General features: G+C 42.3%; 2 protein-coding genes, 1 long non-coding RNA gene and 1 other non-coding gene across 5 annotated transcripts; 1 reads left to right on the top strand and 3 right to left on the bottom strand.

Moving 5' to 3' along the window:
* Positions 1-112: 112 nt before the first annotated feature.
* On the bottom strand, positions 113-6,958 carry usp21 (ubiquitin specific peptidase 21). Its single transcript, XM_058643907.1, has 11 exons — positions 6,806-6,958; positions 5,947-6,003; positions 5,714-5,831; positions 5,043-5,154; positions 3,438-3,557; positions 3,240-3,301; positions 2,969-3,156; positions 2,038-2,116; positions 1,819-1,926; positions 448-562; positions 113-326 (listed from the first exon to the last, which is right to left on the bottom strand). Exons 1-11 carry the CDS (start codon positions 6,956-6,958, stop codon positions 233-235), a joined length of 1,206 nt encoding a protein of 401 aa, XP_058499890.1. The 3' UTR covers positions 113-232.
* trnak-uuu (transfer RNA lysine (anticodon UUU)) lies at positions 4,188-4,260 on the bottom strand. Its single transcript has one exon. It is a non-coding gene; the product is annotated as a tRNA-Lys (tRNA).
* Positions 6,347-8,203, top strand: LOC131469063 (uncharacterized). Its single transcript, XR_009241770.1, has 2 exons — positions 6,347-6,586; positions 6,814-8,203. It is a non-coding gene; the product is annotated as an uncharacterized LOC131469063 (long non-coding RNA).
* arhgef3l (Rho guanine nucleotide exchange factor (GEF) 3, like) lies at positions 8,179-16,378 on the bottom strand. 2 transcript variants are annotated; one of them, XM_058643904.1, is made up of 13 exons: positions 16,035-16,377; positions 15,144-15,192; positions 14,841-14,891; positions 14,335-14,406; positions 14,131-14,238; positions 13,885-14,043; positions 13,003-13,065; positions 11,939-12,035; positions 10,470-10,546; positions 10,089-10,346; positions 9,591-9,761; positions 9,311-9,503; positions 8,179-9,231 (listed from the first exon to the last, which is right to left on the bottom strand). In XM_058643904.1, the coding sequence occupies exons 1-13, from the start codon at positions 16,070-16,072 to the stop codon at positions 8,981-8,983; spliced, it is 1,587 nt and encodes a 528-aa protein (XP_058499887.1). In that variant the 5' UTR covers positions 16,073-16,377; the 3' UTR covers positions 8,179-8,980. The 2 variants fall into 2 exon arrangements, with proteins under 2 accessions (XP_058499887.1, XP_058499889.1); XM_058643906.1 differs by lacking the exon at positions 14,841-14,891 and having other exon boundaries at positions 16,035-16,378.
* Positions 16,379-16,893: the final 515 nt, after the last annotated feature.

Here is a 16,893-nt window from a genome sequence, read left to right as displayed (position 1 = left end):
ATGCGCACACGGCTCTGTCACTCTTGCCTGAGAATGAGGGCACCGTGACTCTTCAGGCTCCAGTCTGGGCTAAGACTGTTGAGAAGAATCTTCCTCAATTTAAAAATCTTCCTCCTCCTCAAACATTATTTCACAGATGTCAGAGTTACAGCCACTGCTGCTTCTGTTTGTTTCTATGGATACTTGAAGTAAAGTCGCCGTGATTGGCTGCTCGATTCAGCCAGTCTCAGCTCTATTTCCTGATGGTGGCAGTGCTGTTGCTGCGCTGGTAGAACAGCACATAGGCTTGATTGGTCTGAAGCTGGTTCTCAGAAACTGGAGTCACACTGTGGGTAAAATAGATGAAGAGTCATTGTGAGTTCAGTGCAGTTGATTCATACACAATATGTACCATATATTCTCTTTTAAAACAGACTGTATATTAAAAGGGGGGGGGTGAGTTTTCACCTGGAATCGTTGTAGAAGCACCAGCCATTCTCATCTGAACAGCAGGCAGTGTAGTGGCCCATATTGACTGAACCAGCATGGTTGCATATTGCGTACAAATCATACAGAACTGGGCCTGCAGGGAACATCCATAAAGATGTATGGAAAATCTACTGGAAAATCTTAAGCAACCACAGGAAAACATAGTTAAAACTGCCTCTCTGTTTGCATCACTGCACTGGATTGTTGAGTAGTTGAGTTTTCTTTATGGTCCCAGCTCACCTCAACTCGCCTCGCCACGGCACAGCACGGTTTAGGTTGGTTTTCCACCACAAATATAGTACCTACTCAACGTGGGCGGAGTCACCAGTGCACGGCTGCATGAAACTGTGGTGGCTTTGTTTTACACGCGACACAAACAAGTGACTCGTGACTTGTAGAGCAGTTGTTTTTAGTGTAACTGAATCATTAGAATCAGTTCATTAAAACTATTTGTTCAGTACTTCCTCCATGACCGGAGCACAGACTCACAGTCTGACACAGTCACTGGTCTGAAATACAGCAGCAGGATGTGTGATGCCAGTCGTGATCAGCAGTGCTGTCGCTGAATACACCAGACTACTCTGTTAAATATTGAAATTTTAGACATTTCCCTGTTAATTTTTGGAGATTAACCCACATTTTTAGGATTGCCAAGTCTTTTTAATTGATCTACAGTTCGGCATTGTTCGGCTTGATAATTGTATTGGACGTCTCTTCCTGTAACGGCACTCTGACCAATCAGTGGCCGGCAGTCTGGTGACGTCACCCATAGCACCACCTCTTTAGTACCTCGTCAGAGCAGGTACTAAAAAAAAAGTACCTAGTACTATGCTATTTAACCGTGCTGTGCCGAGGCAACACCCCATAATAAGTGTCTTGCCCAAGGACACATCGGCATATAGACTAGCGGTGCCTGGGAATCAAACCCACAAGCTTTGAGTTGAAAGACAACTCGCTCTGCCACTGAGCTACCGTCGCACCAGTAAAACACACTGACATCTAATGAGATACTAATATAAAATACCCCATTATAATCCTGGCAGTCAACAGAACGATCCGTATTTTGGTGACCTTATAGTGTTCACAATATATGCACACATGTTCTTCACTTTGGAATAATTCAAACTTTAAATGTGTTCATTTTTGCTCATTTCTGGCACACAATTTAATTTATAATTCATACTGAAAATTACAGACTTCCTCCTCATGGCTCTTGTTGTTTTGTCAAAATAATTGACACGTGGAGTAAATATAGAACTGTGACATGGTAATATATGAATATATGAAATCCCACTCTGTAATAAACACAGAAGGAGATGATGGGGGGAAAAAAAAGTTTGATAGTGTTACCACAGTCGACAGGTCCGTACGGTCCAAGATCCAAGTCTGTGAGCGGGAAGGATACGAAGACTGTGCTTTTACTGATCGACCACCGGGACGTTGTAAAACGATTCAGATCTGACCGAGACTGTTAAGAATTATCATCATCATCATCACTGAGAGCACATACTGTAAACATCACTCACAAATAACAATCATCCATTAAGTAGGAGCTGCTGCCAAGGATACGCATCACAATAATTTGGGGAAACCTGTGGATGGACAGCCGCTTGGTGCATTCTGTGTGTCTGTTACACCTCTCACACATCTGAAACACACACACACCACAGTTAACACACTAAGGTTATTTCACTACCCCAAAGGAAAATAAAAATGTAATCACAAGTTGGTTTAGGGAGAGGAATCCTAACAGTAACAATAAACACGAAGATACCCAAAAGAAAATGATATGATCCTTCACATCATTGTTCAGTTAAGTTCCCTTTTATTTCCTACATTACTCATTTAGTTTTGTATTTTGTATTTCTACTTGAGGGGAATTGTGAACTGGCAATAATTTCACATTTTTTAAGGTTTAATTTCAAGCCAAAAAGAAATAGAAACCTGGCATACAGTATTTTCTGTATTTCAGATACTCCCATTTATCCCTATATGTTTTAATCTGTAGTTAAATCCTTTATAGTCGCAATCATTTGTTGGCAAAAGTGTTCATTTTTAGGATAAGATAAAAGGTTAATTTCTATTAACCTTTTTTTAAATCATGTGTTTAATAATGAGTTTAAAAATGGAATGATCCGTTAGGGGATCGCCACCAAAAATAAGGTTTCTAGTAGGGTACCTTTGAACAAGATCCTTGACTGTCTTTGTTAGTGTATCCTGACTCTGTTCCTGATGACTGAAGAATTTTGCTTCTGCCTTTTGGATTTATCATCTTTGAGGTACGGACTGATTTCTGTGTAACAAACCTGGTTTTGCAGAATTCTTTTGCAGAACACACTGTATGCAATTTCATCTGCATTCATATAATGGTTGTATAACTGTATATTTCTCAACATTAGTTTTGGACTTATCCATTCTTAGGTCACACATTCCTGTGTAAAATATAAAGTTATATAACGATGCATCTGTTTGTCTGACCTTTATCTCTATGTGAACTTACAGGTGAGTTCTCCTTGTCTAGTTTCTCCTCCTGAGTGAAGTGGTCCAAACACTCCTTCAGTGTCACCTGGCTTGCAGAATTCCTCTTGGGAATGGGCAGCGACAGATCACAGAACACATCAAAGGTGTTGGAATAGTGTGAGCACACTGAGCAATGCAATGAACTCTGCAGCTGTCCCGAGAACAAATCTGTCAGGAGGGGGAATTAGGATGACAAATATCAGTGAACATATACTGTATATATACAGTACAGTATATCTAGTTCTGCTCACCTACTATCCTGCTGTCGTCTCTCTCCAAGTGCTTCTTCCACATGGCTGCCTCCTCTGAAAGTCTAGTCAGTGGATATGAGGAAAGTATGGACCACATTACATATTGAAAGGCAGAATTATTCTTATTTAAAAAAAAAAAAAAAAAAAAATTCTGAAATATCTTTCAGAAAAAGATTAACAGGATTGACACACACACACCTAATTCTGGCATATTTTTGTTCCAGCTCCTTCCCCGTTCTTCGGATGTTGGGTCTGCGGTTGATTTCTGAGTGAAGTTTGTCTAAGAGGAACCTGAGGAACTCCTGAGCATCTTGTTGACTGGATCAACACAGGGGAAAAAAAACACACACACATGTTGTTGTGCTCCTGTTACAGTCAGTGACTTTTCTACTCTTATCAGTGAATAAAATAACCAGTCAATCAAAGGATATTTCAGATAGACTTCATTTTGGGCAGAAACATGTTAGCCAATCCCAGCTGGTATAGGGCAAAAGGCAGAGCACATCCTGGACAGGTCACCAGTACATCACAGGGCCAACCATTCACTCTTAACTTAAATTAACTAAATTCTGCTTTTGGACTGGCGGACGAGTACATAGAGAAGACCCACACACGGGAGAACGTTCATGTGTTCCTCCCACGCTGTGATATCACACAGATGTGGAACTAATCTGCCATTTTGAGTGTCCCCAAGATATTGTTACTTCACCCCATGAAGTGGGAACGAAGTATTGTTTTAGTGGCTCTGTGTGTCTGTTTGTGTTTCCTCACTTGCACTTGCCAATATGAGCAGCAGAGGCTGACGTAGGCTTGTTTTGACCTGTTTTCAAGATGACTTGACAGCACATATTGTAAAGGGGGATATGAGTACAAGCAGAATTATGGAGTATCCTGAAATGTAGTGGACTCAATGATGGTCTTTTAGAAATAGAATTTCTTAAAGAGCTGTACCTGAACAGGGACTTTAACCCTGGACCCTCAGATTAAAAGTCTGATGCTCTACCAACTGAGCTATCCAGGCTTCGAAGGGCACTATTTGCGGATGCTAAATTCACCTGGTGGACAAATTCTACAGAGGAAAATTGGTGACAGAAGCCTCATGAATGGGATGTATTTAGACATCCATCTAGGAGTTTTAGACTGTAGAAACCATCACTCAACAGAGGAGGTGGACTAAGACACCATCTCTGCCATCTCTGATTGCCTTGTTAAGAAAGTACACTCACTCCATTCACAGATTCGTGAAGGAAACAAATACTAGAAGGAAGTTGGATCCTTTGTGACTTCCGCATTCAAAAATAAGGCCCATAAGATGCTGTAATGGAAAGTGCTTCACATAAAACCAAATAAAGCAGGGAGTGATGAAACTGACACACATTTGCAATGAGGAAACTCATAAGATTGGCAAAAAAATATTAATGACTGAACAAAATAGCATAAATAAGAATCCGAATTTGTACCTAATTGTCCCCACAAGTATGACACATTTATTTTTATAGCATATTTTACACAACATAGTGAGGAGTGCAACTAAAGCTGCAGTAATGTAATGTCAAATAGTTTAATTTTGGGTTTCATTTGCATTAATCTGATCCTAATGATCCTACAATATCAAATATTTCACATATAGCATAGGTGTGCTGTGTTTTTAAAACATTCAGAGTCTTGCAGTGAACATGTAGATATTTAGCTAAAATATCATTTATGACCTACTTCAAATGGCTGTATTGATACTTGCAGCTAGTGTTTGCATGTGCAGCAGTAATGCTGCCTTTAGAGGAGAGCAAACGTCAGCGAACTCACCTGTAACCACTGAAATAAGGCACCACTTCTTTAAAAATGTTGTACAACTGTTGAGGATTTACAACGGTTTCCTCGTTGACGTCCCAGAGGCCTGAGAGCACCTGAGAGAAAGCTGGAACAAGAGGACACAGGACTCAGTGAGAAAATATAACAAAAACCCTTCATCATTTATATCTTCTTTTTCTTCTTTTTGGAAAAACAAAAAACTCTACTTTTTAAAATTATTATTCATTTTTGCATATTAGCTCCTCACGACCACCACTCACTCCACTGAAATAATCATCACAACATGACTGTATGAGGGTGTAACTGTGTCTACAGTTGTCTGCATTGAAACCAGCTGAATAATATATTTCCTCAGTATTTTTTCCCCTCTTCTTTATTTCTATATTATTATATTGATGTATTTTTTCCTATACTCACCCCCACTACTGTCGAAAATGGATTATGTCACATCATGTATATTTTATAGAAAAAAACTACCCCATAAAGTATAAAAACTCGTAAAAACTTCCTGAGAATAGTGGGTGAATTGGCCTAATTTTAAGGCATTTTAAGAGAACAGAGGTGAGATGGGTGTACCGCCCATCTCCTACTCTTGACATCTACGTGATGTGCATTTAAATTGTCCCCGGAGTACAAATAAAGTTTTTTATTTTTTTATTTAATACCTTCCATGAGCTTAGCCTCCTCTGTGGAAAACTTCTCATGCCTGTAGGACTTGAGGAGGCAGTAGTCCCGCAGGGCGTGAGTGTGAGACAAACACTGGACCACTGCGTTCAGGAAACACTGTCAGAGACGAAGTGAAGAGGAAGCAGTGAGTGTGTCGGTTGGTTAGGCAGCAGTTTATTCTGCAGGTACAATAATTCCATTCTATGTTTTTTTGAGATGCATCGACACTTACTGTGTTTCCTATGTTTCTAAGGCCGATCCTCCCACTTCCTATGGTCGGCTGTTCTTTCTGTGAATGATCAACATGTAATATTCTCAGGCCTTCGCATAAAATGTCCATAACTTTTTCTAATTTTGATTTAATTGTTTTTGCTGCTGTAACAAGTGAATTTCCCCAAAGGGGATAAATAGTTTATTTTATCTTACATGACCCTGCTATCTATCTATCTATCTATCTATCTATCTATCTATCTATCTATCTATCTATCTACCTACCTACCTACCTACCTATCTATCTACCTATCTATCGATCTACCTACCTACCTACTTACCTATCTATCTATCTATCTATCTATCTATCTATCTATCTATCCATCTATCCATCTATCCATCCATCTATCTATCTAGGAAAATGGCCAGACTGGTTCATGATGAAAGAGAGGCAGCAGTGGCTCAAATAAACACATATTTACATCCCAGAACGCACAACAAGGAGATGAGCTACAGCAGCAGATGACCACATCTCTGGATGTGCAGAATCATTGACAAGACTCCTTTCAACACTTACGAGGGCCAACAGTGCCGCACACAGCACCTCCGCGGCCCAACAGCTGACTGTGAGGGCAGGGCAGAGTGACCTGGGCCTATTATTGGTAGGACATATTTAGTCTTCTTATCTGTCTATTCATAACATGAGAGGCTAAAAGGAGGTCAGCTTCAAGCTTTCATCCTATTAGTGTCTGAGTAGGTGTTGGAACACGTGTGATCATTTGTGCTCTCAGCTGATTCCTTCACACGACTACTTTGTGTTATTGTTTTGAAAAAAAATAAAAATATTAAAGGCTATATCAGAACTTGTTTTTTCTGCAAACCTTGTCAGCAACCAGGAGCAGACCCATCAGTGAGGTGTAGAGGACAGACTGGGAGATGTCAGCCGTCTCTCTCTGAAGACCGTTCTGAGACACCAAGGTTCGACACAGGGTCTCACAGGACCCGTCCACGTTGACAGCACTGGCTCCAGGCATCCTATTCTACTGGCAAAACCTCACACGTGTCTATCAGCAGGGACCCGGAGCAGATACAAGAAGATTCCACAAAGAAATGCAAGTTGTTCTTGCACCACAGACAGAGGAAGATTCAACCCCTGGATATTTTTCTTCACATGCAGGTGGGAGCAGCAGGATGTGGTCATAAAAAGTGTTGTCCTTTCTTTTCTGGAGGAAAACTTTATTCACAGCTGAGAAAGAACAGGAATAATGTGTGAATCATTATTGCCTGAGGGTAAAATCCTCATCTTGAGCCATTTGGACAGATGCAGTCTGACAGTCACCTCAAAAAACACATTTTATCCAAATGTCCAGTGATTAAAGGTGTAAAACTATAAACTGAGCCCAGTTAAGAGTCGGTTATATAAACTGTCCTCTGCAATAAGAATGATGCGAGAAGTAGTAAAAGCAAATGAATGCATCGGTTTGGACTCACCTGCTCCTTTGCTCTGTTTGTAGACAAACAGTCCCAAGCAACTGTTCCCATCGCCTGCTGAGCTGTTAAAAATGCATTAAGGGGACATCTACTGTTTCACTGTAGGCTACAGCTGAAAAGGAGAGAGGGAGGATAATCATCCCTAATCTTTTCTATGTAGATCCGGTTGTCTATAATTAGACGTTACTCGGTGTAATTCTCCACAAGTGCCACAAACAAGCTTTAACATGGCAAATTTATATAATAATAACATCATACATTTCAGGGATAGTTCAGTTTTTTTTTTTAAATGTGGTCGTTAGAGGTACTGATATATTCATCACATCCCTATCTATCATAACTATCATAAGACAGACATGAACATGCTTCTCTCCATTGACTTTGGTTCTGCATGTGTTTACAAAGCAACACTAACCTCAGTCTCACAGCACCTGTCCCACAGGGCCTGATGTCTCTTCTGCCATCAGGTACAGGAGCCTCCGTGCTAAATCAAATCGGTGATGCTGAACAGTTTCTCCCCGCAGGCAGGATTATAAATGGATTGTGACTAGTGCCCTTACCCGACCAGCTGAATTAGCACAAAACGGCACTTCAATGGCAAAACAAGTTGGTCCACACTGGCACTTTAGCATATATGTTATGTTCTTTTTTTAAATGTTATTTGTTTTATCTTTTTTTTTTACCTATTCTGAATTGTGTTTTTCTGTGGTACTGTACGACAGGGGGAACGGAATAATAATAATGCACAAGAAATGACAATAAAGAAAATAGGAAAACATATATTTTAAGAGAGTTTAAACTGAAGCTGTTTGTATTTTTTCAAAAATGTGATATTTGAACAAAAATATTGTGTGACCCACTATTCTTTCAAAGACATTCAGATCCCAGATGTACAACCAAAAAATATTTGTCATGATGGGATGGTTTAGCCTTTGTCCTCCAGTTTTACAGGAAATCAAACACTTTTCTAGTGTCGATGACACTCACACTTTTAACATTCACCCATTCACACTGCAAATTACACACTGCATTTTCTATCATACTCATTCATACTCTGCCAGCTGAGCGTATGAATCAAGAGCAATGTGGCGTTAAATGTCTTGTCCAAGGACCCATGGACATGTGGTCTAGCAGAGCCGGGAATCAATGAAAGACAACTTGCTCTACCACTGATCCACCGTTGCTCCAACATAACATCACTCTTTTTTCCAATTGGCCAAGAGGACTAAATAGTTCTAAATAGATCTAAAACCAAGCTTCACTCAGACCATGTGGTAATTTCTTGATCGTCTGATGTTCTTCTAGGCTGTATAGTTTGCTCTGTCCCCTGCCAGTCTAAGATGAGGAGGGGTGTGCACAGTGCTGTGTCAGTGCCTCATAAAACCATACTTCGAAAAACTTGGAACTATCCTTTCAACTTTCAGACATTTGTTCGCAGGCTGTGCAGAATACACACGCACAACACAAGGGGGGGGAGGGGACAAGATCCATGTAAGAAATATTAGGTACAATCATCTTTCAACAGTCTATTCACATCTGCCTTGACCCCACAGTCCTCACGATGATCAGTCAACAAGTGGGGGGTCGGCCATTTCTGTGTCCGAGGTGAGGCTGAGGTCCGCTATGTTATACAGGGCAAGATCAGGGTGAGGGGAGTGCGGCGACTGGCTGGTCTGAGCCGTCCTGTCCCGCGACTGTATGATGGCCTGACGCAGACAGCTGATCCACTGCTGCTTGCTGAAGGAGTCGTTGGCCTGCAGGCTGTACGGGTGAGCTTTGGAGCGCCCTCTGCTGCTCACACGGAAACAGTTCTTCACTAGAGGAGAGAGAAAGAGGAGGTTGAATGGAAGTAGCCTAAGGTTGGGGGGGGGGGGGGAGGTTTGTGTTTAGTTTACCTTTATCATTTCCCCCAGTGAAGGCTCCTCTGAAGCTACTGCCACCACACGCTTCCCCGTCTGGGATTTCCTCCAGATTTATGGAGGCGTTGGGCAAAGGCTGTCTATACACGTGAAACAACTGACCACCCTCTCTGTCTTCGCTCGGTCGGGTCAGCACCAGTGCCAGCTCGAACAGGAACACATGCAGCCGCTGAGTGAGGCAAATCAAATGTATCACTTCCGGCACACGACGCTGAGTTCTTGAGAAGTGTACATTGATGGAAAAGTGGTGCACTACCTGGCCCTTGTTGTTCTTGAGCTCTCCATGGCAGCAGAGGAAGCGAGACAGCGGGATCTCTGGGAGTCGCTGGCTCTCTTCGAGGTATATAAGGTGCCGCCTGTAGAACTGACACTCAGCCTCCCCTGTCTTCTTGTTAACCTCCGCTACGATGCTCTGAATCAACTCCAGCTGAGCAGAAAAGAAGTGACACACACTGTCAACCCCAAATAAGACACATTAGAAAACCCATTCTAATGCCAGGTGTAGGAGATTGTTGGAACAAAAGTGACATGTTTATTTTCAGATAAGTAATTATGACAAACAGCAGAAAAAAAACAAACAACTTAACCTTTTGAGGGACAATTTGTGTTTCTTCAGTTAGACAGAAATGTTGATGTCTTGCAATATTTTGATTGTCACATACTTGCTGTATTGTGATAGTATTATAGAGGTTTCCTGTTTTTATCCTAGGTAGGCTTAACCATACGTGTGTGAATGCGACGCACACCGACTTACAGCATCAGGTAATGTGTCCTCGTCTGGATGCTCTGGCGGCGTGCACTTCTGTATCTCCTTCAGCAGCAGCGGGTATTTGACCAAGCGGCTTCTGGGGAGATCCAGGAAGTTCCACAGGTCCAGCTTCCTGCTGAACGATGACTCCTGGCACAAGCGCAAGAAGTGCTCTACTCTCTTCTCGTGTTTCTTCAAGTCAAGCAGGGCTTTGGCCCCCACTTGGTTACAACAGTATGTGACGTAAGCCTCGAGGCAGGGGAACTGCAGAGGGTGATGAGGCAACACATTAAGAGAATGCCTTAGAGAGGAACACGAGTGAAAATACAGGAACTGGAGAGAGTGAGATTTACTTGAACTCTCTATCCTCGCACTGTTGATACTCACCCAGTTCAGTAGAGTATTCCCCACCTCTCCAACGGTCTTCTCTGATCCCCTCAGACGCTCCAGGCGACTCAGGAGATCTGAGGCGAAACATAGACAAACTCACAAATAAAACAATTGAATCGATGTTTAAAGCAGTGAATTGTGTCACCCTGTGACCATGGGTGGGTACACTGATGAGTTCACTGGTTGGTTGGTTTGTTCAGCCCCATAGGGGAAGCTCATTTAGCACCACAAACAACCTGTACTGGTGTTGTAGGCAAGACCACACTATTAAAACCAGACTTGTACTGAGACGATAGAGCTCTGCTAGCTGGCGTAATGCAACCAAAGTAATGCCAGGCAATGATGCTGTTCACATCCATAGACACGATGTATGACCGGCAGCAGCATATATACCTGGCAATATGTCAGGCAACTCGTCTCCTCACCGGCTGTTTTCATAAAAAGTAAAGATGGTGAATGGATGATGAAGCAGTCGGGGGCAGGCCAATTGGAAAACACGTTACTGGATCACCAAAGATCCTGATAAAACACACTCAAAGTGAGCAGAGAAGACGAAGTGATCGGAACCCACAGGTGACTGACTCCTGGTATCAGGTATACAGATTCAGTTTGTTGGAGATCCTATATAACGTTCAGTTAAAAGATGTTCAGTTTGTCCATTGTAAAAACATTGTTGGGGCTCCAGGCCCAGTGTGGCTGTCGTCTCCATCGTCCTCCCTGCTGCTGTGTGTGTGTCTGCCTCACACTGTGTGACTGACTTGGCCTCGCCTGCGTCAGCCTGTGTGGTCTAACCCACCATAGGCCCACGCTGTACGTGATCCATTGTTCATTCACACTACACACTGCGCTTTGAATTCCCATCCCGACACACTCACCATTCATAACTTCTCCTCTCACTCACTCATTCTTGTGCGAGACCTCACTCTCAGGCGCCATCTTGTTGTTGCTGTGCGTGCATTTCGGCCTGAGATCGGTGGCACTTTGTTTGAGGGGTATTTTGTGTGGAGGTGTGGGTCTGCAGTCAGTGCTACTGCGCACGCATCCGCCATTTTGGTTCTGGAAGTGGGGGTGGGGTCGGCCGGTTACTAACAGCGACACTTCCTTTTTCTTCTTTGTTTACTTCCTATTTCCCACACTCTCACACATGCACTGGTGTTGTACATAGATCGTGTGATTATTAGTTGTACTGTAGGACAGTTGTGAATTCAAAGAACCCGATGTCTTTTTTTTTACATTCATTGATCTAGATCACTCAATTGAGTTGTGTAAATTGTAACTGTTATTCACTTAACAGTAAACGCTCTGTGTCTTTTGTGCATGTATACTGTGACAGGCTGGGGCTGAGAGAGCCATTGCATGAATTCATTATTCCAATACTGTTGAATTGGGATATCTTTTGATATTATAGTCAATAACAGTGATTGTGCAGGCCGCCTCCTGCAAAGAACAGCAGAGAGATGATTTACCTTCATGCAGAGGAATAAGAGAGTCCAACGTGCCAAAGATCTGTCCAAGCTCGCTCTCTGTCATGATGTCCAATTTCAGCATGGGCTCATAGTACACCTGACAAAACAGACGGGCGGGGAAGAGGGTCACATGATGGACAGAAACAGGTGTGTAGGACAGTGATGAGAGAAGGTGAAAGTGTTATCATTTCTTGAAGGGAGCTGCCCAAAGATGCAAAAGGAGTTTCAGTGTAAACTGACAATTCTATTTGATCATATATCTAACCATTGTCTTCTTCTTCTTTCAGATTCTCCCTTTAGGGGTCCTCCTTCACACCTCTTTGTGGTCTTCCTCTTTTCCTCCTGCACCCGCGCCCTCTTCAACATCCTTCGCCCAATATAATCACTATCCCTCCTCAGCCTTGACTCTTGTACTTTATTTCCAAACCGTTCAACGTGAGCTGTCCTTCATTCCTAATCTAGTCCATCCTGGTCACTCCCAACGAAAAGTCTCAGCATCTTCAGCTCTGCCACTTCCAGTCTTTAAGACAGTGCCACTGTCTCTAAGTCATAAATCATAGCAGGTCACACTATCGTCTTGTAGACCTTCCCTTTCCACTTTTACTGCTATCATTATGTCACCCATCACCCCTGACACTCATCTCCACCCACTCCACCCTGCCTGCACTACACACATATATATGTATATGTATATATATATACATACATACATATATATACATACATACATATATATAATATATATATATATATATATATATATATATATAATATATACATATATAGATATATATAAATAAAAACAAGAATCCTAGACTGACTGGTCACATTCGTGCATTTTTGTGCATTGTGTCACTGGTGATGCGACATCCGTAAGGTCAGCTATTTTTGGCATTTATTTTCACCATCAATCTACTCATTCCTGTCTTGAATGCAAAAAAAAGTCCACAATTGGAGCGGGATTCATGTGTTGAGCAGGCGGTGTCGAGAGTAACATCGCTGGCAACATGTTATATCGTAGAACTATGACTCATGTGTTGATCAAAGTGTTTGGTGGATGGTACCTTCTTCACCAGACTGAGGTCCTCAATGAGTTGTCTCTCTCCCTGAGTCAGCTCGTAAATCACCTGCGGGACAAACGTCCAAACATTCAATCACATTAGCAGTGGAGGCAAACACACACACACACAAAGTTGTTTTTATATCTTAGTGAGGACACACCATCGGCATAATGCATTCCCTAGCCCCCTACCCTAACCTTAACCATCACAACTAAGTGCCTAACATTAGCCTTTAACCTTACCCTGACCTAAACCCAATTCTAACCCCAATCCTAAAACCAGGTCTTAACCCTGAAAAAGCCTTTTAAAGTTGTGTGGCCAAGACAAAATGTCCCCCCAAGGTCAAAATGTCCTCAGAAAGATGGGTTTGTATGTTTTTTAGAAGTCACAATGAGGTCACAAATATGACACAGAGATAGGAGAGAGAGAGAGACGCTGTGGTTTCCATGACTTTAGAGGACATTACATTGACTTACAGTCATTTCCTGGAGACTTACTCTAACCCTAACCATAACTACTACTGACTAACTCTAGCTCTAACCCCAACCTTAACCTAACCGTATAACACGTCTTCACCTTAAACTAAAAGACAAACCCCCATAATAACTGTATAAACAGATTTAGGTCCCCACAACATGAGAAATACCTGCAACACACACACACACACACACACACTAACACAACTAATGTCAAACACACTGATGCGCCACAGGAGCACTTTTACAGCTGATTGTTCAATAAAGGAAGTTGAGCCTGCAGTTCACATCCTCTTTCATAAGAGCGGCTTCACAGAAATAATGGTACGCACCACTCAGCCTGTCGCCTACAGCTCCGCCCACATTCCCTTTACATTAAACACAGGTGGTGGACCGCAGGTACACTCACCTCTTGGCGCTTGATCTCCTTCGCGGTGAGGTCGTGACTCTCCACAGTGTCGCTCCAGCACTGGCTGTTGCGCCGCCGTGGAAAGGACGAGGCCTTTGGGCGAGAGCGGAGGACGGGTGGGGGCAAAGGTCGAGCCTCTGTACGGAAACTTATAGACCGCTGTGAGAAGAGGACAGAGGGTTAAAAAAAAAAAGACAAGTGTGCAAAAAAATATATATTTATACTTCTTTTTTTATGTATCGTTACCGAAATGGACTGTCCGATGCGTTTGAGAGCGGGGGTCTTGGTCGGGGTGATGACCCCTGTTAGACTGTTGGACTTGACCACAGGTTTGACTCTTTTATTACAAGGCTCCTTTTAGTACAAGCAACAAAAGCAGCATTAAAACCTTAGTTGATCTGTGTTAGATTGTTAAAATAGACTGTGACGTACAAAAGACAAACACCTCACCTCTGAGTCTTTCATGCGGTTGAACGACATCTTGCCGTCCTCGTCGTCGTCGTCATCCTCCTCCTCGTCATCCTGATAAAACACAACAGGTAAATGAACTGGAGAAAGATGCTCAAGGAGGTTCAGTGCAGAGCGAAAGTGTTGAGAGGTTTCTGGGCGCAGATCTCTTGTTTCCTGTGTGACTCTTTCGAAGAGGAAGAAGGTTGAAACTGTGCCACGGTAGTACAACGCAAGATGTCTGCCAATTTTCCCCTCCGCTAGTCTCAGAGTGAGGCAACAATGTCAGATGTAGGACATTATATGTGAAATTATGCACAAGAAGGAATCAAACACAGGATAAATGTGTGTGTGCAGCAGAGAGAGGCAGTGTTGTGTGCAGCTGTACAGAGTTTTCATCTCTCTGCCCCTGTGGTTGCAAAGGTAAGAGTGACTAACTTCCGCCAGTTACAGAGAATCACACACACACACAAGAAGATGAGGATGCACTGCAGTTGAATCCTCCTCACCTCTGTGATTCTGATCACAGGCTCAGGAGCCGTGTCCTGTTTTCTCTTCTTCTAAAACAGAAAAACAGTTAAAGTGAGTCTGGGTTTTATAATTATTATTATAATATATACACGTCATCATTTCAACTCTTCCAATGATGACTTTTTCTCTCAAATTTAATTCATAATTCTGGCTTGTTGTTTCATAATTTGACTTTTTAGCTGAGAATTCTTTCTCATAAAATACCAGTTTTCATCGTTTTCTTCTCTTTTATTTATGTCACGGAAACAAAAGAGCAAAATAAGCTGGATGGTGTGACGTACCCTGGCATGGTCACAGAGGGTGGACGGTGTCTCTCGTACAGTTGCAGACCTAAAAAACAAACAAAAAAAACTGTTAGTGTGCACAAAAAGAAAACTCTTTAACATTTATTTTTTTCATTGTTTTTTTTTGATTCATTATACAGTATCAAAGAAATATTTAAGTGAAACAATTTGAAACGTGAGCCAAAAGTCATGTTTCAAATTGCCATTATTAAAACAGATTTGAAATGAACGTTATGTACACGTTATATGTTACAAAGTTACACAAGTCTTTCATAATACGAGTACACAAGCAACTCAGGTAGATGAATGCAGGCCAGATTCATTTAAAAATACTTGAATTATTACAGTTCACAGAATCTCATTTAATTGACAAGTAGCTTTGCAGTACATGTCCCCATTTAGGATATTTAGGGATATATTTAGGTCAGTTTCAAACAACAGGGGACAAAAACAAGTTCACCTTTAGATGAAGGCTTCAACAGAAATCTAAAAGTGAACACACACACACACACACACACTAACAGGTGCCTCTTCTGCAGATCTAAGGCTGAATCTGCTGCTGAATGTACAGTCGTTTCTGGGCTGAAGCGACACCAACATTCAAAAGTGATCAGTAAAACTTTTAGAAAAATCTGTTTCCAACCAAACAGGAAGCCAAGTTTGAGAGGAGACAGGATGGGGGTGATGTGATGTCTGTTAACACCAATAAGTTACGCCAAGAGAACATGACTGAACCGTTTCTGATGGAAATGCATAAACCAACATCGTGTACCGTTTATGTATATTTCTGTACTGTATATTGACCAGAGTCACTTCGCAGGGCTAATGTACAGCTGTGTGGTGTCCAACAGTGGAACCAGTTAACGGCGAATATGTCAGTTTTCATACCAGGAAGTCCTTGTTTCACCGGCCTCCTTCACTTCCATTTTTCCACCCCCGTGTCCTCAGTTCATGTTCATGAGAGGAGTCGATTCGAAATGAGAATGGTTGAGGAATTTCAGCCAGGTTCACACAGATCAGATCTTCGCAGTTTCCCCCAATGTGCAGCGTCGGTGGTTGTTGCAGGGACTGACAGTCGTCGGCGTCCTGTGTGAGCTTCTTCCTCATCTCAGACCTGACCACATCCTTTAGAGTTGCACACACGCACACACACACACACACACTTGTGAGGGGAGGAGGGTTCCAAAACTCTGCTGCAGCCTTTATCACTTAGAACCTGACGACTGCAGGAAAGAACTTCAGCACGGCCATGCAAAAGCACGGGCTTGCACTGAGCCGATTTTCTTAAAAAAAAAAAAGAGAACAAGTGAAAGAGAATTATGAGTGAACTTCGTTCATTTTCCATTTGCACGACCAAAGGCAGAACATGTCAGAGGCTGCAAACCTCATCCAGCAGAACATCTCAGGTAGAGATTTAGCTGATTCAGGCTGTCGCTTTGTGGCCGTGTGTTACAATGAAACTTGTGAAGAGAGGAAACACGTGTTCACAGTGATCTACTTTGATGCTGTGGTTGACCCTAGAAAAGATTTTCAGCTTCAACTATTCAAGTTTTGGTGAGAATCTTTTTGTGGGTCAGTAAAAAAGGTGCCACATCACCCAAAAAGCATTTCTATGTTCACTGCTATATGTTGTCGTTACATGGCTTTTTACTCACCTGCACCAAACTCCAAGGAGCTGCTGCCCTGTTTGTGTCACGGAGGTAAATCTGAACAAAATTGGCTGCAGCAACAGTGGATCCTCTCCAAT

The sequence above is a fragment of the Solea solea genome, chromosome 11 (assembly GCF_958295425.1).
Source record: "Solea solea chromosome 11, fSolSol10.1, whole genome shotgun sequence".
NCBI classification, from domain to species: Eukaryota; Metazoa; Chordata; class Actinopteri; order Pleuronectiformes; family Soleidae; genus Solea; species Solea solea.
The sequence above is the reverse complement of the archived record's forward strand: the minus strand, read 5'-3'. Positions and strand labels throughout refer to the sequence as shown.

Excerpts from the sequence above, each read along its gene's own strand:
- arhgef3l (XM_058643904.1), bottom strand. The coding sequence starts at position 16,072 with ATGGAAGTGAAGGAGGCCGGTGAAACAAGGACTTCCTG. Across the intron at positions 14,892-15,143 it reads CCCTCTGTGACCATGCCAGG|AAGAAGAGAAAACAGGACAC; the intron begins GTACGTCACACC and ends TTTCTGTTTTAG. Across the intron at positions 10,347-10,469 it reads GGAATACTCTACTGAACTGG|TTCCCCTGCCTCGAGGCTTA; the intron begins GTGAGTATCAAC and ends CACCCTCTGCAG.
- usp21 (XM_058643907.1), bottom strand. The coding sequence starts at position 6,958 with ATGCCTGGAGCCAGTGCTGTCAACGTGGACGGGTCCTGTGAGACCCTG. Across the intron at positions 5,832-5,946 it reads TTAGAAACATAGGAAACACA|TGTTTCCTGAACGCAGTGGT; the intron begins GTAAGTGTCGAT and ends CGTCTCTGACAG. Across the intron at positions 3,302-3,437 it reads CAAAAATATGCCAGAATTAG|ACTTTCAGAGGAGGCAGCCA; the intron begins GTGTGTGTGTGT and ends TCCACTGACTAG.